This window comes from Gadus macrocephalus, chromosome 7, assembly GCF_031168955.1.
Source record: "Gadus macrocephalus chromosome 7, ASM3116895v1".
NCBI classification, from domain to species: domain Eukaryota; kingdom Metazoa; phylum Chordata; class Actinopteri; order Gadiformes; family Gadidae; genus Gadus; species Gadus macrocephalus.
This window is the reverse complement of record NC_082388.1, coordinates 17,586,051-17,607,864: the sequence shown is the minus strand read 5'-3', so window position 1 is coordinate 17,607,864 and position 21,814 is coordinate 17,586,051. Positions and strand designations below refer to the sequence as shown.

The following is a 21,814-nucleotide window of genomic DNA, read 5'->3' as shown; positions in this document are numbered from 1 at the left end:
CCGGAGCACACTCTGTAACTTTCTCCTGTCCTTTTTTTACTGTCATTTCTCTCTCTCTCCTCATGCATGCAATAGTCCCACAAGCGGCACACTAAAGTAAGCATCACTCTCTTATGTTTGTTTTCTTTGTGTTTTTATTTCAAACATGTTTTGCCTGGACATGCCTATTGAACATGTGATAAGGCGATCCTACAATGACCAGCTGATTCAATGAAGTCTGTTGTTTACATTGAAAAACCCAAAACGCACACACACACACACACACACACACGCCCATACACACCAAATGAAATAACCTTACGAGGAGACTTCTAAGCTTAACAAAGACTCAAATCGTAGCTGAACGTAGCTCAAATTAGACCAGAGAGATGCTTAGTGACACAAGTGAGCCCGGAGGGAATTCGCACTAAGAAGGACACGATAGAGTAAGGAGACATGGTGCTTGGTTCCCCTCTCATCACCATCGTTTTCGGTTCCTTTCGACCGTGCACCCTCATCTGCATGACCACTGTTTGTCTCTTTGCATGTGGATGACCCCAGGGGGACAGGCTAAGCCTCATTAAAGTAAGCACTCTACCACTTTCATATTTTTATTTTTTATTGAATTGTATTTCTTGTATTGTACTTTTTGCATCTCCCCGATCCCCATCCATTTCCTCTTCCTCTCCCCACTGTTTAGCTTTCACCTCCACATCCTAACCCTGCTGTCCGTGACCTTTAACCTTTGACCTGTGACCCTCAACCCCCACCCCCCAGGCTCATCCTGTTCCATGCGCTTCAGTGGTCTGCCAGGCCTTCCCCTTGCTCTACTAGAGCTCTAAAATATTTGTTATGATGGCAATGGCCCTTGCTTTCGCCTCGTGTGACCTCTTTGTTGTGCTATATATACTAAGATATATACAACTCTATTTATTGATTCCTTTAATAACGGGGAATCAATAGGTTGAAATAGTATGAATTGGGTTATGTCTCTGTCTCTCTCTCCTTTCTCTCTCTCTCTCTCTCTCTCTCTTTCTCTCTCTCTCTCTCTCTCTCTCTCTCTCTCTCTCTCTCTCTCTCTCTCTCTCTCTCTCTCTCTCTCTCTCTCTCTCTCTATTACAATAACTCAACAATTCTTGTTTGCTTGGAAGCAGCCTTTCATGTGTGGAATTTGTCAGATAATATAATTGATATAAGAGGCATAAGACTGAATCAAATGATCCTTAAAGGTGAATTGTTCTTGACAAACCCACCCAAGTGATTGATACACAAGCATTAAAACACAGGATTACAATTACCGACTGTGTCATAGTGTTGGGCACTCTGACTGCACAGTGTGCCTCTCTGAGGTAATACTGCCACTTACTGGCCGAAATGATACGCTATAATATTTCCATATATGTATACACAATCTCTACAGCGAACTTTTCCCGGAATCCAACTGATTTTGATAATTTCCCTTACATTGTGTTGTGTGTTCCTCCTATAAAAACTTTAATCTTTCTAATCATTGACCTTCTATTTTTCCTCCTGTTTGTCATCTTTCTGCACTCCTCTGACGATCGTTTCATTGTGGCCAACAGAAAAGCCAGAGCTGGTACAATGTAAGTTCAATACCTGCTTTCCTACTTTCCCTATGCACCCGCTTCTTTGTACCCTCACGGTGTCAGCGTCCAAACGACTCATCCGCAAATAACTTTCTTTCTGTGGTCCCTCAACATTTGCATTTATGCGAGGACAAAAGACAACACATCACGTTCAGTCTGCCGGATTGGATGATGTTGCAATTGATGACTACGACTTAATTTTGATGCATTCATCTCAGTGCATCAAAATTAAGACAGAAAATCAAGTAAGACTGAGAACTGAAGGTTTTTGGAAAAATAATATTACCGTTCAGCATTGGCCTATTTGTTTCCTAGCATTCTTCTAGGACAGGAAAAACATGGCAGTTGTGTGGCTATGTTTACATTTTTGTAAGTTTGTCTATTTGTTAGTTCAGTATTGCATGGATGTGGGTTTGTGCATGTGGTGTAATTTACAGTGGAGAAACATAGACATAGCATAACACATCAAGGAGCTTCATCTTTAGGATCTAATCTAAAGGAGGCAGCCCATGAAGGAAGGATGTATATTTTTCTCTGTCAATCACTTGACAGCGATACTGAGCTCTTAACCCAGTATGATATCCAAGCTGCACAATTTGATTATCGACATCCACAATAAAAAAAAGGTAAAAAGTTATTTTCTGTGCTGTAGCTCTGCCATTCCTTTTACCTAATTATTTATCAAATCTGAGTTTGATACATTCTTGAGATGTTCTGTGAGAAAGAGAGCATTTGGGATACAAAAAGAAACATTTATGAAGGAGTTGTGCCAAAAAGTTGGATTTCCTCTCCCCCTTTGTGTCTTTGTTGCGGAATCGGCCTCATCCCACACATATAGCCCTGGCACTGAACCCGACCCCCAACCCAACTCTGAGTCACACAGCTCAACAAAGGCAGGGAGAGGTCCGCCAGTGGGCGGAGGAGGAGGGGGTGGAGGAGAAGACTAAATAGTGGGGAGTTGTGGGAGCCGTATGGGAGAAGGGAGGAGGATGAGGAAGCTGGAAGTGTGTGTGTGTGTGTGTGTGTGTGTGTGTGTGTGTGTGTGTGTGTGTGTGTGTGTGTGTGTGTGTGTGTGTGTGTGTGTGTGTGTGTGTGTGTGTGTGTGTAAAGAGAAGGACGGATTGTCCATGGCAATGCTACCTTGTTTACACCAGTAGCTTCCTTTAACACACACATACACACAAAGAGACACACTCCTCTCTCTCTCTCTCTCTCTCTCTCTCTCTCTCTCTCTCTCTCCTCTCTCTCTCTCTCTCTCTCTCTCTTCCTCTCTCTCTCTCTCTCTCTCTCTCTCTCTCTCTCTCTCTCTCTCTCTCTCTCTCTCTCTCTCTCTCTCTCTCTTTCCTCTCTCTCTCTCTCTCTCCTCTCTCTCTCTCTCTCTCTCTCTCTCTCTCTCTCTCCCTCTCTTCCTCTCTCTCTCTCTCCCTCGCTTCCTTGCTCCCTCTCACATGGAAAAATAAAGGGGAAGAAGAAATGGCTGAAAAAACCCAGAAAATTGCAATAAAATAGTGGGACAGAAAACATGCACTGGCACGTCTGAGCATAACACACACACACGCACACACACACACACACACACACACACACACACACACACACACACACACACACACACACACACACACACACACACACACACACACATTTGAACTGAAGTGAACCTTAATCTTGCCCTCCCTCCCTCTGCCCCCTCCTCCTTCTCATTCTCCCTCTACCCACAATAACACAGCGACTCCTCCTACTCCACTCCTCTCCTGGAGAAATGTTTTCAAACAGTCCAGTGCACGTTGTGGAGCAGTGAGCATCTCTGGATCGATTTTCTGAACATGCAGTGGGGGGGGAACGTCCAGTTGTCCTGGATTATAGGGGCTGATGGTGTGATAGTTTGATCTGGGAAATTTCTTGTCCGGGAATTGTTGGGAATATTGGAACACCTTGGATTACAGGATGAAATGAGGGTGTTAAAAGGACTTGTTTTCCGTGTAATGTGATGAGGGGCCAGAAGTAAGAGAGGGAGAGAGAGAATTAGCGAGACTTGCTCCATTTTTGCAATGTTTCGTGTTTTGATTGCATGACTTTGTATTTGTAAAGTATGATTTTTTTTTGTATTTGGTGTATTAAGATTAATTTGCCATGACTGTTACTACTCTCTCTATATAAATATATATATGTATATATACATACATGATAAACAACCAAATTTAGATCATCACTGCATATTCTTCATAGTTCTCTCCCAAGAGCTCAAAAGTTAGACTTTTGGGTTAAATTATAGTGTTTTCAGCAGTGGAGAGTCAGGAATTACAGAGACGAGTGTAGCACAGCATTCAGGACTGTAAACAATGAGGCTGGAGGGTCCAGTGAGTGAGACTCTGTCTGACCTGGACGTGAGCTGGAAGGGTCCCGGTGTAAGGTCAGACCCACAGCCTCTGGACTGCTGGAGTGATCCCTGGCAGAGCTTGGACTGGGAGTCAGAGCGGGTACCGGCTGTAAGTCTTTCCGGGAGGGAAGCCTATAATGTCACTTATTTTTGGTTGTGTGTGAGAAGATTAACATGAACTTCCAAGTTTAAAAAGTCAACCAGTTTGGATAGATTGAGTCAACCATATTGGTCTTACAGTCTTTGCAAACATGTAATGACTTTTTGTTTGTAACGTAAATGTTACTAGACGAGAAGTTGCCTATAAGTAAACATGGGTGTAACACTGCAACATTGAGTTTAGGCTATTTAGGAGTTGCAAACATACATGGTAGATGTAAAGAATGAGGGCAGAAAAGGTACAGAGAGTTCCAGAAAGGTTTGAGATCCATCTACCAATTTAGGTGCTGGAGTTCCACATTATGGCATCAGTGTGTTTGCCTGCCCTCTAGTGTTCATAACCTTGGCTTGGAGAAAATCCCGATCATTGTTGTGTCTTTCTGCAGGTATTGAGTCCCACCTACAAGCAACGCAATGAAGACTTCAGAAAGCTCTTCAAATCCCTACCGGACACTGAGCGACTCATTGTGGGTGAGTTTGATCCAGACCCTCTCCCCGGGAGTATGAATGTTTGTTGTGTCAGGATGATTAAAGTCTGTCTGGTTTTCGACCAAATCATTGCACAAAGTTGCTTCATTAGTTTCCGCCCCGGACCGAAAGTTCATGATTCACTCTGAATGGTGTAATTCATGTTGTTGACCTTTGACCTCCACCAGACTACTCCTGTGCACTGCAGAGAGATATCCTCCTGCAGGGCCGTCTCTACCTCTCTGAGAACTGGATCTGCTTCTACAGCAACATCTTCCGATGGGAAACCCTGGTACGCTCTGTTACTCTGATACTCTATGTCATTCCTCTGTGTACAGCGAGAGATGCACTCCATGTTCAGACACTAAAACAGGTTTGCGTCACCCAATCAATACCCATGATTCTTCTTACTTTATTGTATCCATTTAGAAACGTTTTGAAAGAGAACGAGTATCAACATAATCAAATTTAGTCAGATCCCTAAAACTGGGAAGCTTTTCTGAGTCATCCTCTTGGACTAAGTATTGATTGTATGTTGCATCTGATATGTGGATGGAATACAGAGGTTGCATTTTCTCATAACATGCAACAATTTAGTTGAGTTATGAGCAGAGTTAAAGTTAACAGTTCGTGGTTGAACGGTAAATCATTTGAAAGCTGTGACGATGTTTCTCTTGCTTTCAGCTGATGGTTCGCCTGAAGGACATTTGCACCATGACCAAGGAGAAGACGGCTCGGCTCATTCCCAATGCCATCCAGCTGTGCACCGACAATGAGAAGGTGAACAGAAGGTCTTGGCGTGGGTGTGATTGGTCACTGCAAATGGAAATAAAAGGGGACGTGAAAGGGGGCTCTGTCTAAGATGTATAATTTAATTCTGTATGAGGTAACGTAGGAGGGGAAAATATGAGCTTCATAAAGTAAAGGTACATTCTAAACAGGAAGTGAATTCAGATGGCTCGGTGTATGTGTTGGCAGAATAGTCTAGCAGTTTAGAGTGTTTGACTCCCAGATGAAGGGTTCTGTGTTCAAACCCCAATGTCTAAAACTCAACCTGCAGGAATCCTAGAGCAAGGTGCCCCATCTATACCCATACTTATGCTTTACTCAGGAAACCTAGCTTCTATCCTCAAACTCAGCCCATTGACTTTTCTTAAGCTTAGTCAATAAGACCTAACGGTGGCCATTTAATCCTCCAGCACTTTTTCACGTCCTTTGGGGCGAGGGACCGCACCTACATGATGATGTTCCGGCTCTGGCAGAACGCTCTCCTGGAGAAGGTAAGGATCCTGGGCTCCGTATTAAGGAACTTCTCGCCAAGTCAGGCCAATCAATTTCTTTCTCTTGCCCTTAATCCCTGTCCAAACCGGTCCCCACAGGCCTACTTTCCTTCCCTCGCCCTAAGCCCTATAACGTATGCTTCTGTCCGCTCTGCCTTCTGTGATATTGTGATCGCTCCTCCTTGTGAAACCCTCTCTCTGTCCCCTCTCCCCCATGCTCATCAGCCCCTGTGCCCCAAAGAGTTGTGGCATTTTGTCCATCAGTGTTATGGCAGCGAACTGGGGCTGACCAGCGATGACGAGGACTACGTCCCCCCCGATGACGACTTCAACACCATGGGGTGAGTTTCACCCCCGGGAAAGAACATTGACAACAGACATATCAATGCTGAATTGATGGGAATTGTTGCAAACGTCTTTATTTAGGCCTGGCATTTAGAGAAAGCAAGTCCCCAGAAACAAAGCCAGCTTCCAAAATAGTTGTGGAGGCCTGTAATAATTTAGAGTGCTGAAAGAAATATGAACCTCCGCCAGAGACATTTATTATCGATTACCTAGCTAGTCTTCAAGCAGAAGAGCAAACACAAACAGTGTGTTGTCATGCATACATGATAACACACATTAAACCGATACAGGCATGCCCTTATCGCTTTCAACTCATACCGACCAAACACAGAACCCCTGCAGTCCGTCTTACTGCTACAGACATGTGTTGTGTTGTGGAGGGCTCTGTGTCCGTTCGCCTGGTGCATTTCCCAACGCCGTTCTGACCACCCAACACCCCCCCCCCCCCCCTGATTGGCCCTGTGGCGACTGGACCAATCGGACAGCGCGTTGATCGCCGCTGCACCGCGTTGGGGAAAGCAAAGGCCTGTGTGTCCGTTCAGTGTTGGTAAGCTGGTAACCTTGACCCACAGCTGCTGTCCGTCTCCCTGGTGCAGGTACTGCGAGGAGCCCCCGGTCGAGGACAGCAGCGAGCACCACCCGGACGCGTGCAACACCCCGGCCAAGACCCCCCCTGACGTAGGCCCGGGAACCCCGCTGCTCCCGCAGGAGGCCTACATCGGGGTGGACCACGACCGGCCTGGACTAGAAGCCCTTCTGCCTGTGAGAAGACGGGAATTATTAGGAATATTACTATTAGTAGTAATGGAAGTGTTAGCAGTAGTAGCAGCAGCAGCGGCAGTAGTAGTAGTAGTAGCCACAGTAGCAGTAGCAGTAGCACTAGTAGTAGTAGTAGCAGTAGCAGTAGTAGTAGTAGCCACAGTAGCAGTAGCAGTAGCACTAGTAGTAGTAGTAGCAGTAGCTGTAGTAGTAGTAGTAGCAGTAGCTGTAGTAGTAGTAGCCACAGTAGCAGTAGTAGCAGTAGCAGTAGCACTAGTAGTAGTAGTAGCAGTAGTAGTAGTAGCCACAGTAGCAGTAGCAGTAGTAGCAGTAGCAGTAGCACTAGTAGTAGTAGTAGCAGTAGCAGTAGTAGTAGTAGCCACAGTAGCAGTAGCAGTAGTAGCAGTAGCAGTAGCACTAGTAGTAGTAGTAGTAGTAGCAGTAGCAGTAGTAGTAGTAGCCACAGTAGCAGTAGCAGTAGTAGCAGTAGCAGTAGCACTAGTAGTAGTAGTAGCAGTAGCAGTAGTAGTAGTAGTAGCCGCAGTAGCAGTAGCAGTAGCAGTAGTAGGAGCAGTAGCATTAGCACCATTTTTGACAGTTTAATTCCTATGCGTGTATGCATTTGGGTTTAGTTGGATATTTACTCCGAGAGTTTAGAGGCCCAACAACCCAATACGTCATAAATCAAACACCCCTTGAGAAATTGTATGTACACGCAGGATCCTTGTCAATTCTTGGTATTCATGGGTCTTCATGGTTGAATGCACTTATCTTAAGTCTCCTTGGATAAAACCGTCAGCTAAATATATGTAACATAATTGAATGTAGAGCACTCAGTTTCTGGTCTCAACCCATTGTGGCCACTTGATGTCACCTCATGTTATCCTCAATGCAAGAATAGGCTGTCCCAAACGGCCAAGGTGCTGCCTATTCAGGGAGCAGAGAGGCATCAAGTTTCCGACGACAAGAAAAACTATTCCAAACACAGCCCAGAGTTTGTGTTCAGATATAAGTTACATTGACTTTTAGACGACAACAAATAATAATTCTAATCAGAGAAATATAAAACAATTAGTCGGAATGAGGTGGTAGTAGTAGCATACCGTCTACAGTCGTCAACCGTTTGGAGACAGCATAATGTTGTGACGCATCGCTGCCTTAAAAGTCCTCTCAATCCAGAGAGGACGTTGCCTTTTTTTAAAGGCAACGTCATTCAAAAACATTGCCTAGACAGCAAGGCAGCAGGAAGCTACGGCCGTGATCCCCGACCGTAGGAGCTTATCACACATGAGGTGTATTATGTTTCCTTATTTTGTTTTGAAAAAATAACGAATCAAATCGAATGTTTGAACACTCGAACAATCTCTGTCCATTCTCCGGGATCGGGGCCACACGGTCTACCGGTCAGTTTTCAGTGTGTTCGTTGTTTGCCCGTTAGATAGCATCACTAACCAACCAAACCGGCCCACAGGACGAGCTGCCCCTGGGCTTGGTCGAGGAGGACCCCCCCACACCGCTCGGCGAGGGAGAGGTCCCGCCCCCTCCTCTGCTGGCCGAGGAGCAGGCGGACCCGCAGGACGTAGGTCACAGCCCGGCGCCCTCGCTCGACCTCGACGAGCACGAGGAGCTGCCCACCGAGCTCAGCGACTCCTCAGAGACCCACGACGAAGGTGTGGAACACACACACACACACACACGTGGTTATATACACTGTTGCATACAACGGACACCTATTGACATACACCTAACACTCAAATGTTTGCATACACTTAACCCATTTACATACACTCAACAGTAAGCTTGCTTACATTAAACCCACACTCAAACCCCTACATACATTTACATATACTAAACAAACACACACACACACACACACACACACACAAACACACACGCAACATTCGTTAAACACACATACACATTCACACACTCACTCTCATGCACACTCACTGTCATGCGCACACAAGCATGCACATATTCTCGCACACGCAGGTGTGCAAGAAGACAAACGCACGCAAAGCTACATACCTCACACACACACACACACACATACGCATGCGGCACATTCACACATGCACACACACACTCACACTACCACACAAACAGCCAAATGTGTTGCTGTTCCTCCAACGTGGTACGTGTGATCCCGCCCCAGGCGAAGTGCAGGCCTTCCAGGAGGATCTGCGGGGGGCGGCAGTACATCAACGAGGTGTACAAGTTCAGCGTGGACAAGATGTTCAGTGTCCTCTTCACCGAGTCCCCCTTCATGAGGGGCTTCCTGGAGCAGCGCCGGTTCTCAGGTGAGCATCACACGTGGAAGGTCCCTTACACCCTAACCCTAACACTGGGGCCTTAATGACGCGTTTCCTTCTGCGGGTGCGGTTCGGGATGCAAGGGTAAGGCACGGTTCGCGTTTCCACCGCCAAAAGTGGCCGGGGTCCAGACTGATGAGCCGTACTCATCAGCAGTACTCCTCTATTGGGGTTACTGAGACGTCTGAAAGGGTGCCAACAAGTTCGAGCTACACACGCCGTCTGTTGATTGGTTGACAGAATCGTCACTTCCTTGCGACAGGGGGAAAATAACAAAATAACCCTGTACCCGCAAGAACGGAGAAAGCTTAGTTTATTGAAGAAAATGTTGCGCAAAAGTTTGACGTCCATCTTGGCAACCTACAATGTTTCTCTTGGTTCATTCTGTAGCATTCTTCTTTTTCCTTGGATTTATTAGCAGGCTACACTGTGTCGGGCTGCTATGAGGTCACGATGCCTATGCATCGTTCTACACACTGGCCCAACCATTGGTCATCTGAAACGTTTGGGAGACTCGGAAGAGTTCAGGAACATATCTTTTCTGTGTGTTCAGCTGTGTTGGAAGATTTTGGAACCGCGCGGACGGTGTCTGGTCCGATTCCGCATGAAAAATCTGGGAGCGTTGGCCTCTGAGGATCTGAGACTCTGATTTAACCAATGCGGTGTGTGTGGGGGGGGGGGATTGGGGGGGGGGGGGGGGGCGGACTAGGGCCACGAGACTAGCGCCACCCAATGTTTAGGAGACTTATTGCATCTTGCGCAAGTGCAAATCGTAAACGTTACTGTGTACTTGGCAGTAGTCTTCGTCGTGTGTTTCAATGCAACTTTTCTGACAAACGGGTCAGAAGATCGCAACGGAGGGGTCAGACATAGGCAGTTGGCAGAGTGTGTAGACCCCTATAGATTCCGTCCTCGCTGGGCGTGGTCAAAACCGGGGGGGGGGGATTCATCACATGTTGCCTGACTGAAGATGGTCCAATCAAAAGTCAGAACCCGTAACGCACTTGGAATATATTTGCATAAAGTTAACATTGAAATTATATCTTCTATGCATCTTTTTCCAAACCCTGTTCTGTATCCGGCAAGCCCCCCCAACACGCATGTGAGGTGTCCCATAATGCTTGTGGCCACACATTATCGCATGCTATACAAAGTCAATGGGAGGTGTGCCCAATCTTGTGAAGTTGGCTTTGGGTGGGGCCAGGTCTAGAGCAGTGAACATTTCCAATGTTTTCCCACGGATTTGTATCTGGATATGGATTTACAGCGGGGTATTTCAAAGGACGTCCTAGTCAAAGTTTAGTACGATAAAATCTGTTGTTGGAAAGTAATGCGCCAATCATTTATGTCACGAATAAATCAAAAGTCCCCAGTTTCCCTCAGGCATTTTGACCCCTAGCTCAGACTTTACATTCCTTCTCCAGACGGATGAGGAGTATTTTTTGGTTAAATTCGAATTTTCTCAGACCTATTAAGGCGTATATTTCTGGTAACCAGGACAACTCGCTTGCACTCTCTATTGATCTCGCTTGGTGGTCCCAAAGAGGGCGATTGAGCTGCACAAAGAATGTTTATATCACCTCGCAGATTTCATCTCTTCTTGCCAAGAATTCATATCAGAAAACCATGCAGAACGTCTGTGGTTCATTTCAGTAGCATTTCCGTTGGCAGAAGAAAAGCTGTAAAATAAATATTATGGGGGGGCCTTTGAAAGTAGAGTTGTATCACATTTCCCCCGGTTTTAGTGAATCCAGTGCTAAGCCTAAGGTATTTACCAACAACTATGAATCTGCTGTCTTGCATTCAGCTACACTTTTCGATTTTATCTCAGGTTGGTTCTCAGTAGTTTTCTGGGCTCAGTGTGACATTGAATGAAACATTTCCCCTCCATAAAAAAAACCTCCATCAGCCGATAATTCCAGAAAGTATCTATTCTGATACTGATAGCCGTTATTCCCGTGGTATCAGCTCAACATGTGACAGCAGTAGCAGTATGTTTAACGCTTGTGTCCTGTCCTCCAGACGTGGTGTATCGTCCCTGGACTACAGAGCTGGAGGCCGATCAGACCAGAGAGCTCACGTACAACGTGTCCCTGAGCAACCCCCTGACGCCCAAGACAGCCGCTGTCTCAGAGACACAGGTGAGGGCGCCCTCTCCTGGTCATTCACAGACAACACTGTTTGTACAATAATGGCATTTATTTAAAGGGGTGATATCATGCTCGGCTTTTCCCTTGTCTGTTATATGACATATGATATGTATACATGTTTTACGTCTGCTAAGCTAGAAATACCTAAGTCCGAGCCAGGGAGAATATTCGCACCCTAACAAAAGCATGACATGGGCTCACTAATCTTCACACATACGCATGTCATTTTAACATGTGCCATCCGACTAAATCAAAATTGTAAAACATTGAAATGATATGATATTTTTGCAAGCCTTAGACTGTCCCTAAAAATCGCCAATCCCAGATGAGTCCGCTCCTTCCAGGGACGGCTAGAGGTGAAACAGATGCCGAATGTGCAGTCCCTGCTGGTTGAGCCATGGTTGTTGTTGTTGTTGTTGTTGTTGTTGTCAGACTCTGTACAAAGCCAGCCAGGAGAGGGAGTGCTACATCGTGGATGCGGAGGTTGTGACCCACCATGTGCCCTACCACGACTACTTCTACACCCTCAACCGCTACGTCCTCACCAGGGTGGCCAAGCACAAATGTCGGCTGAGGTATGTCATACGTTACTCTCTTCTTCTTCTTTATTTCCTTTTTTCTTTTTTTCTTTTTCTTTCTTTCTTTCTTTCTTTCTTTCTTTCTTTCTTTCTTTCTTTCTTTCTTTCGATATGTGTTCTGTCTTTCTTATTTGTTTCAATGAAGTTGATTGGTGCCAAGGATTCATGAATTGCTCTGGTTTGTATTCAATGTAAAATAGAGTACTAAGCTGTGTGTGTGTGTGTGTGTGTGTGTGTGTGTGTGTGTGTGTGTGTGTGTGTGTGTGTGTGTGTGTGTGTGTGTGTGTGTGTGTGTGCCGCTGTGTGTGTGCATGTCCCTCTGTGTGCGTGGGCCTTGCAGGGTGTCAACAGAGATCCGCTACAGGAAGCAGCCGTGGGGGCTGGTGAAAGGCTTCATCGAGAGGAGCTCCTGGAGTGGCCTGGACGAATACTTCAGACACTTAGGTGAGGATTCTGAGTTCATTCATCTTCAATGAGGAAGCACACACAGTGCACTGCGCCTGTGAGTGTACCGCCTGTGGTTAAAACATGTCATTGAATACATAGACAAGCAAAGCTGTTCCTTTGATAAGACAAAAGAAGTCGATAGTTGCAGACTTTTTTTCAGGCATTGAAAATTATGAAGATGAAAAAAGGCTGAAACCAATGTTGTATATTAAAGTATGTAATATATTATAGTTGCACTAAATAATACTAATAACGCTTTATTTTTGATGTATCTCCTTCCCATCATCTGGGAAAAACCCAAGCTGCTTAACAGCACATTAATACAATAAAACAGCTGCTGAATAGCTCAATTATGTGTGTCTCTGATTAAAATGTTTTATTAAGGCCTGTTGTTAAAAGAGGTTGGTGTCTGGGGAGCCCTTAAGTGATCCTACAATATTAGAGATAACTCTCACATACCTTCCTCCAGCTGCTCTTCAAGGCTCTCCACTCATACTAAGGAATAGTGGAGGATTTAAGGATTTTAATTTAAAATGATACTGATCCAGCAATAGAGGGCGGGACCAGGGAGTTGTTGTGGAGACGTTTTTAATGGGAGTCCGGGGACCCAGTAAGACTACTGGTCAAATTCATGACCTTTTCTCTTGGTCTTTTATCTTTTGTTCAACCTAGAGCTGCTTAAATCCGTACTCTTAATGCAACCCTTGTAGCTAGCACTGCTGAATGTGACAGTTTGTCCCTATAAGGGGATTTTCTTTCTCTAAATGTATATTCCTTAATTAATGAAAAAAAAAAACACAACATACCAACAAAATTCAAACGTAAGATAATTCTCTTGTTTTATATTTATATTTGAATCTGCCAATAACAATTGTTAACCACACACACCCACACAAACACACACACGCACACACACACACACACACACACACACACACACACACACACACGCACATGCACACACACACACACACACACACACACACACACACACACACACACACACACACCCACGCACACCCGCTGCAGAGCTGGCGCTGGCCAAGGCGGAGGAGGCGCTGTCGGAGCCCCTCCGGCGGTCGCTGCGGTCCATGCCGGTGAGGACGGGCGCGGTGCGGCGCAGGAAGAGGCCCCCGCTCGCCGTGCTCCTCCTGGCCCCGGGCCTGGCCCACGAGGCCCTGAGGACCGGCGCCCAGCCCGAGGACGAGGACGAGGAGGAGGACGAGGAGGAGGAGGAGGAGGAGGAAGAGGACGGCGTGGCGGAGCAGGGCATCCGGCGCATTAAGCACGTGGCAGGTGGGTGTGTGTTTTTCGTGTGTGTCGGGAATTATGTTTATTTTTTTATTTTTATGTTGCTTTTTTCATTTGTTTTTGTGTGTATGTGTGTGTGTGTGTGTGGTTGCGTGTGTGTGTGTGAGTGTGTATGTTTGTGAATTATTGTGTGTGTGTGTGTGTGTGTGTGTGTGTGTGTGTGTGTGTGTGTGTGTGTGTGTGTGTGTGTGTGTGTGTGTGTGTGTGTGTGTGCGCATCCGTATGTGTGTCAGGGTGTCTGTATGTGTGTGCGCGTCAGTATGTGTGTCTGGTTGTCTGTGTATGTGTGTGTGTCTGTGTGTGTGTGTGTGTCTGTGTCAGTATCTGTGTCTTGGTGTCTGTGTATGTGTGTGTGTGTGTGTCTGTGTCAGTACCTGTGTCTGGGTGTCTGTATGCTCGGTGTGTGATGTTGTCCCTGTTGATGGTGCTGTGGCCCTGGTCCCCAGGCTCCACGCAGACTAGGCATGTCCCGGACCGTGTGCCCGGGGGCGGGGCTGGAGGAGGAGGGGGGGGGGGCCTGGCGCTCCATGGCGTCTCGAAGATGCTGCTCCTCATCAGCTATGTGTGAGTGGCCCTTCCTCCAACTCACTGTTAGTGACTCAGAGGATAATATTCATATATTTCCGTTGGGGGAATTTTGGGACCCCGAATTCCTCGCCCTAATGACCACATTTGAAATTAATAGACGCAAAATTATACCCCTTCTGTTTATTATGTGCACCATTGTATGGCAGCTTTTATGTCTGCTTGCCATTTTAAATAACAAATATAACACACAGTGTCTTATCATGTACAGGAAAATAAATAAACTCTTAAATGATATTATATCTAATAGCCTACCTGCGTGTCACAGGAATATGCACATGTGTAAAGGCTACTGGTACGTATAGTATAGTTAGTAGGGATGTTTGAAACTTTATATACTGAAGATTGATGAGGCAGAGAAGCTTCTTCTGCCTTTGATTAACCTCTAAACCCGCCTGCATTATCTCCTCTTCTTCCTTGTTATGCTTCTCTCTGTCGCACCGCACAGGATTTGTCTAAGGTAGGCGGCGTGTTTTCAACGAGTGACATTTCTTTAAAATAGTGGACAAACAATTTTTTGATACATTTATTTTGTGAATGAAATATGCTGAATCTCTCTCTCTCTCTCTCTCTCTCTCTCTCTCTCTCTCTCTCTCTCTCTCTCTCTCTCTCTCTCTCTCTCTCTCTCTCTCTCTCTCTCTCTCTCTCTCTCTCTCTCTCTCTCTCTCTCTCTCTGTGTCTCCCGCCCAGCTTGGTGTTGCTGGTGTTCCTGAACATGATGTTGTTCTACAAGCTGTGGGGGCTGGAGTACACCGCACAGAGCCTCACCTCCTGGCGCGATCTGCAACCACAGGAGAGGTAAACACAACACACACACAGTTCACACATGTCACCCACAAACACTCACACACTCACACACAACCCACTCACACACACACGCATACACAAAAACAACATACGCCTGGCCTTCCCCTAGTGGTTGTGGATGTTTGTTAAACATTAGGGTTAGGGTTTCACAATGATGAAAGCAAAAATATTAACGTTGTGAAAGGGATGGAATGTTTATATTTCTACTCAAAAAACACTGGGAGGGTTTCAACAAATGAATGAATCAAATCTTTGTGTGTTTTTCGGAATATGCGCTAGACTTACTACTGCTGTACAGTACTTATATAGTACAGAAGAGCAGTGTAGCACAGTACAATGTAGTATAGTATACTGCAGTATGGTACAATATAGTGCAGTACAAACCAGTACAGCATACCGTAGTACAGTCCAGAAGATAGCCCTTATTTGTGTCTGCAGCAAACCTCCCCAGACCAACCTTGAGTGGACGCAACTGTTGGAGTCCCAGCAGCGTTACCATGACGACGAGCTCCAGAAATGGAAGGAGATCCTGGAGTCGTCCGTGTTGCTGCTGTACGAGGTGAGCAGGAGGGTTCTGACGGCCGACTTTAAAATCACTGTCTTACTGAGTCCGTCTGATGCGCTACAATGACTCGGCCAGCAGTTTCAGGAGTTCCTTGGGCCTAGCACCAGGCAAAGGTTGGCCTAAGAAGCGTAGCAAACATTGCAGTCTGGACCCAGGTTTGGGTAACATTTCAAAGTCAAGATAATATAAGATAAGATAACACTTTATTGATCCCCAGGTGGGGAGATTTGGGTGTGTACAGCAGAAGATCTGAAAGACAGACGAAAATAGAGACACCAAGTATACTGTCAAAGCTTGACTACAGTTACTAAGGGTAAAACTGAGGAAAAAAGCCTTTAAAGTGTTTTAACTGGCCTGCCAATTGGGTTATAGGTAAATAAGAGATATTGCCCTAAATAACACAGAACAAGTCCTGGTAGGTAGGTCCAAAACTTTTTTACTAGATAAGAAAGATAAAACTAAAAGTTTAAACAAATAAAATAAAAACTGACGCATAATAACTTTCGATTGTACTTAATGAAGTGTCCAAAGAAGGTTAATTTCAAAAAGTATTTTTTAACCAAATTGTTTGTAAAGTCAACAAAAGTGAAACCACGGCCAGGGCATGATATCCCATAATGCTGTGTGACGCAGATGTACTGGACCTGATGTCTGGTATCCGGTATTGGCTGGTCTTAATGGTAGACTACGCTAAGCTTCAAAGTTACAGCATAAAGTCTCCTGAACCTAAGTACAGCAGACATTTTGGTGGAAGTTATAATTTAAAAGGGATTTGGTTGTAATCAAGTCCGCCTGTCGCAGGAGAGTACAGTGATTAATGTTACCATGGCGACTGGAGGGGTGGCGCCGGCTGGTGGTCATTGGATCTCACATCCGTCTGTACTCCAGAAAGAGGGAGAGAGAGGGAGGGGGAGAGAGAGAGAGAGAGAGAGAGAGAGAGAGAGAGAGAGAGAGAGAGAGAGAGAGAGAGAGAGAGAGAGAGAGAATGCCAGACAGAAGTGATATAGATTACTTGGAGTATCTATCCCAACTTAATCATGATGTGAGGGATAAATGCCTTTCTCCCCTCCCCCTCCCCCTTCCCCTCCCTCTTTAACCCTACTCAACCTTGTGTGTACACATTGTCCTTCCTTTTTCATTATTTCTGTTTACACTGTTGAGGAAACCCGAAACTCAAGCATCCTGTTGCCATTAGTGACTGCTGCTCGTTTTTCTATTAACGTATACATTACAATCCAGGAATAAACCACTAAAAGTGCCCTTTTATTGGAAAATAATGTACTATGTGGATGATGCTGAGGCCAAGGCAAAGCCAAAGTTGCTTAACACTGCCGAAGTACATTATGTTCAGATAACGGAACAGCCCACCGTGGTTAATTCCACACACAACACAGGCACCAACGATGATTAGATGTTAGTTACGCTCATCAATAACGTTATATTCTTTCGACTTAATCAGCTGAATTAAAAGAAGCGTTGACCATTTTTTGCTGCGTTACCAAGGGAACACCTGGTTGATAGTTGTATATGAAGGTTGTTTTAAATGTTGGATCTGTAGCGCGTTGATTCAGAACTGTTAAAAGGCAGAAGTGTCCCGTTCTGGGAAAAACATTGCACTCCCTTGAAACGTTATTGACCAATCAGGATCGAGTATTCAACAATGAGGTGGTATGATGTCCATTCATATCGAAACCTTCCAACCTCTATCCTAGATGAAGAGCTCCCTGCTCCACCTCCAGAACGACGACGGGGGGACCACGGAGAGCCAGAGAGCAGAGGAGCAGGGGGGGGCCCCGGGCCCCTCGGTGCCACAGGTGTGAGGCCCCCATCGCAAAGCTCCCCTCAGAATGGCCCAATCGCAATATCTCAAAAGGCACGCACGCCCACACACACACACGCGCACACACGCACACACACACACACACACACACACGCATACACACACACACACGCACACACACACGCACACACACACGCACGCACACACACACACGCACACGCACACACGCACACGCACACGCACACGCACACACACACACGCACACAATCCACTCAGCCCTCGGCTGATCACTCCACCCATTGCACCGTCACCATGGGATGCTGCATGCCTCTGCACCACCGGCATCTCACGGGCTGAAAGAGGGAGCAGGAAGCTGCAGCGTTCGTCTTTGTCGCACAACTTCCTGTCTTCAAGTTTATTTGGAGGAGGAGGGGTGGGGGCGGGGGGGGAAGAGGAGTGGGGCTGTGGGGGACGTTTTTTCAGCACACGCAGCATCCAAGATGGCGTTTGACTGGGAAGCATGCAATACACGTCATCTTCACGGCTGTTGGTTTCACCGGAACAAAACGGAAGAGGCAGAACTTTTCCCCACAAGCTCCGGCTATTATACTGCAGTTGTATTACTAGTAATGCGAGTGTTCCCTCAACCACATACAACAGGACTGCTCACTCCGCCGTCTGACTGCATTACGTCAAGCTGATCATCCGTGGAGCGGAACGCAGTGACGACAAAGGCAGTAACCATAAGTGTGTGTTTGTGCGTGTGCTTGTGCGTGTGGGCGCATGCATGTGAGTGTGCGTCTGTGCACGTGTGTGTATGTGCGTGTGTATGTATGCCTGTAAGTGTATGTTTGTGTGTGCGTGTGAATGCCTGTGGGTGCAATCATGTTTGTGTCGGTGTGTGTGTATGGGGGCGGAGGTTGTGTGTCTGTGAGTACACGTGCTCCTAAGCGTGAATGCATTAGCACCCGCACATGATCATCTTATCTTTGATGGAATTTTTAAAAGGAAGTGACTTGCAGTCAGGGCTACTTTTTATATATTTAGGCAATCTAGAGCTGGTCTCCCTGGTAGCCTATGCCAGACTTGTTGCGTTTCTATGTCGTCTGTCATGTTTTTTATATACCAAACAAACTACAACAACCAAACACAAACACAAAATAGTCAATTCTGTGGATCAAGCTTTGTTTTTGTCAAGACAATAGACTGGTGAGGGAGGATTTGAAGCGGTAAGAATGTATCAGGCTTAGAAATCAACTTTTCAAATGTGTAGCCCAGAAAAAATGATTTTCCCTCCTCTTGATGCCCTGGCCAGCATAAATTATTGTTCCTGTATTTTTATTATTTAATTATCAAAAACATTTAAGAATTCTACTGGTGTTTGAAGTAAATATCTATGCTGTTTATTTTCTGCTATGATTTGCATGTGAGTACAACTTTATTGTGGGAATGGTACAATTAATCCAATGGTAGCTGCCATGTCTGGATGCTAAAAAAAACAGCATCTCTTGTTAGGAGCATTGCATCGTGAGCCAGTGGAACTTGTACAAGGAATGTATTATCCCTTTATCTGTAGGGGTCGGAGAGAAAACTTCACACCTACATAACATATGTTTTGTGTTGATATTCTGTTTGACATGTCTTCTGTTTTGTATCAGAACAAGGAGTGGCTGACAATAGGTTCTTCTTCTTACTTTTCCAACTCTAGTTGATCATACATTTTGAAAGCCCTCTGCAGTCTCCTAGTAACCGTTGCTAAGCAGAAACCGCTTTCGGCGTATGAGAATCACATTTTAGCAGCCGGGATTTGATCGTTTTCACTGGATTCGCTTTTTCTATCATTCGTCTTTGTACTTTGTTGCCCAAAAATATTTATTTAATGAGATTCATTTCATTTCAGGATTTTTTCATGAGACACTGAGCCACGTTTCTGATGAATGATTATATGATGTTGGGCTTAACTTTATTCTGATCTTATTTTTGCTTGCAAAATGTTGGCCTTTTCATTTTGATTTCCTCTTTAATTAACAGCTCTGCCAATGTAAACCATACAAAAATGTTCTACGGCGTTTCCCCTGGAGTGAGACCTACCAAAACAGCATGTTCTCTTTGTGCTTGTATTGAGGCAGAGCAAGTCTGTTAAAATGTTAGCAAGCCATACATATGAAAAGATCAGTTGATGATATCTTTTGACCATTAAAGACTATTAGCTGAGCGAGAGGCGCTGACTAAAAGGAAAACTTAATCCACATGGTATACAGAAGCAAGCTATTCTGGATGTTATTATCTGTGTATGGTGACATAAAAAAAGAAAATGTGCATTGAAAAGAATATAAGCCAACAGTATTGTCTTTGGTGCTGCCATCCATCATAACTACCGTACAACATCTGTCTTCCTCAAACATGGCGGTTATATGCTTGTGCATGTTGATGTGTAGTCTAGCCAAGGCATGGCCAATCCTTCTGGTTTCTCTCTAACGGTCAGACGTTTGTTTCGTTGTTTTAAAAGATCTGTCCGTGGAAACCAGCTATGCCCATTCTACCTGTAAATCGACACACACTACAGCAAATAACTTATGCTAGACTAGACTAAACACAGGGAAGATGAAAAGCTTGCTTATTGAGAAGTATTTCTTTAAAGACATGTTTAGGTTCAGTTAAGATTAATGTATGGCAAAAAAACGACACTGTTACAAATTTGAAACATGATCCGACAATTAAAGGTAGGGCAGGCAATTTGTATAAAACAGCCAGAGTAACCCAATAAATCCCAACTCTCCCTTCTGGAGCCCCTCCAAAGCCACTCCCTCAACACATGGGAGTAGCTCTCTAGCTTTTGCAACAGGTCTGCCCAGCCTTGTTGAAAACTCCGGTCCAGTGCAATGAGTGCACGAGTGTAGCCGGGTAGGTAGGTCAACAGACTGGTCGGGGGACCAATTATTTCATTGGGCCCAAAGAAACGATCAAACAGGCATAATACAGGCCTGCGAGAGCCACAGTTACAGATCTTTTTTTGGTCAGAGCATTTGGCTTTTTGATTGATGTCGGGATGTAAAGGGAATTTCAACAAATATGGCAAAAAAGTGCTTCTAACATAAATTGCCTACACTAGTTTTAGCACCGCAGCATGCCCATTTTTACTTTGCTCACTGCTAACAGGGACCCTTCACTGCGACTGCTTAGCTTTGGTGTTAAGCAGAATGCTCATGGTGCTAAATGGACCACCTTTTCTTAATTATTTGAATACAATTTCACTTTTGACAGTGACTTTTTTATTTCAGTGTCAGTTTGGTTTTCTTCATAAAACCCTACTGGGCAATGCTGGTAAAAAAAAAAAAAAGAGTATATCTGTTATATGACAGGATCTATAGTATAATGGCAACTGCATGGCTCTAATAACTGCTAGCAATAAGAATATTGTTGAATTAAATATAAATTAGGAATAATCATGTATATAATGATGATGTTTTCGCTGAGCCTTATTGTCTTCCAGACTTGAAATGCGTAGGAGTGATTCGTAGGATAAGCAAGCATTCTTTTTTTCTTTTTTTTCAATTCAACCGTTAAAAGTAAAAGCAGCAGCATAATTTGCCATAAATTCTCTATTCAGTTTCAATATCAAATGTTTGCCAAATGTCATCATTGAATGTGATGCTTCTAACATAATCACTTGAGTGCTTCAGAGATGGGCATATGTATTTAAGATGTCACACTCATGAAAAGACCAGATATCAAGAGCACTGTTTGAAAAGGCATGCTTCCATGACAATCCCACGAGTCCATCCAAGCACATTCATGCAAGTTGCACACGCATATACACACAGTACGCGACCAAACCACTTGGGTTTTCTTTTGCCATATGATACCATTCTCTGTAATGTAGCATTGTATATGTACTTGTGCGCCTGTACCTTGTAAGACCTAACCAGAGATTTAAAAAAAAACGTATTTTGATGTGCATATATGAAATATTTATTTAAATATAATAATGTAATGTATATGTTTGTGTATAGTTCTAGTGATATGGACTCCTGGGTCTTAAACCATGCGGGCAGTGGTTTAGGACAACAACAGAAATGTATTCAAGATGGTTATGATCCATAAGAGGCTATGCAAAAGCTGAAAAGTAGAGATGGAATGAAGAGTAAAATACATACAATCTACGAACATGGCTGTGTTCTTTATTGGCTCTGTTGGTGAATCACGTCAGATATTCATTTTAACCAAAATATACTATATATACATTTATATAAATATGGGCCGATCAATAGATTAAGGAAAATAGATTAAATTAATCCCAGA

At 44.8% G+C, this 21,814-nt stretch overlaps 1 protein-coding gene across 1 annotated transcript in view; it reads left to right on the top strand.

Annotated features, from left to right (window-relative positions):
- Positions 1 to 21,675, top strand: part of LOC132461734 (protein Aster-B-like) — a 30,008-nt gene extending 8,333 nt beyond the window's left edge. The window contains 18 exon segments of the mRNA XM_060057052.1: positions 1,563 to 1,583; positions 4,512 to 4,596; positions 4,782 to 4,885; positions 5,278 to 5,373; positions 5,793 to 5,873; positions 6,099 to 6,214; positions 6,815 to 6,980; positions 8,449 to 8,647; positions 9,133 to 9,161; positions 9,163 to 9,277; positions 11,312 to 11,430; positions 11,872 to 12,014; positions 12,358 to 12,461; positions 13,494 to 13,760; positions 14,222 to 14,339; positions 15,051 to 15,158; positions 15,606 to 15,726; positions 17,445 to 21,675. Of these exon segments, the coding sequence (XP_059913035.1) occupies positions 1,563 to 1,583; positions 4,512 to 4,596; positions 4,782 to 4,885; positions 5,278 to 5,373; positions 5,793 to 5,873; positions 6,099 to 6,214; positions 6,815 to 6,980; positions 8,449 to 8,647; positions 9,133 to 9,161; positions 9,163 to 9,277; positions 11,312 to 11,430; positions 11,872 to 12,014; positions 12,358 to 12,461; positions 13,494 to 13,760; positions 14,222 to 14,339; positions 15,051 to 15,158; positions 15,606 to 15,726; positions 17,445 to 17,552 (2,100 nt within the window). The 3' untranslated portion in view covers positions 17,553 to 21,675.
- The last annotated feature ends 139 nt before the right edge of the window (positions 21,676 to 21,814 follow it).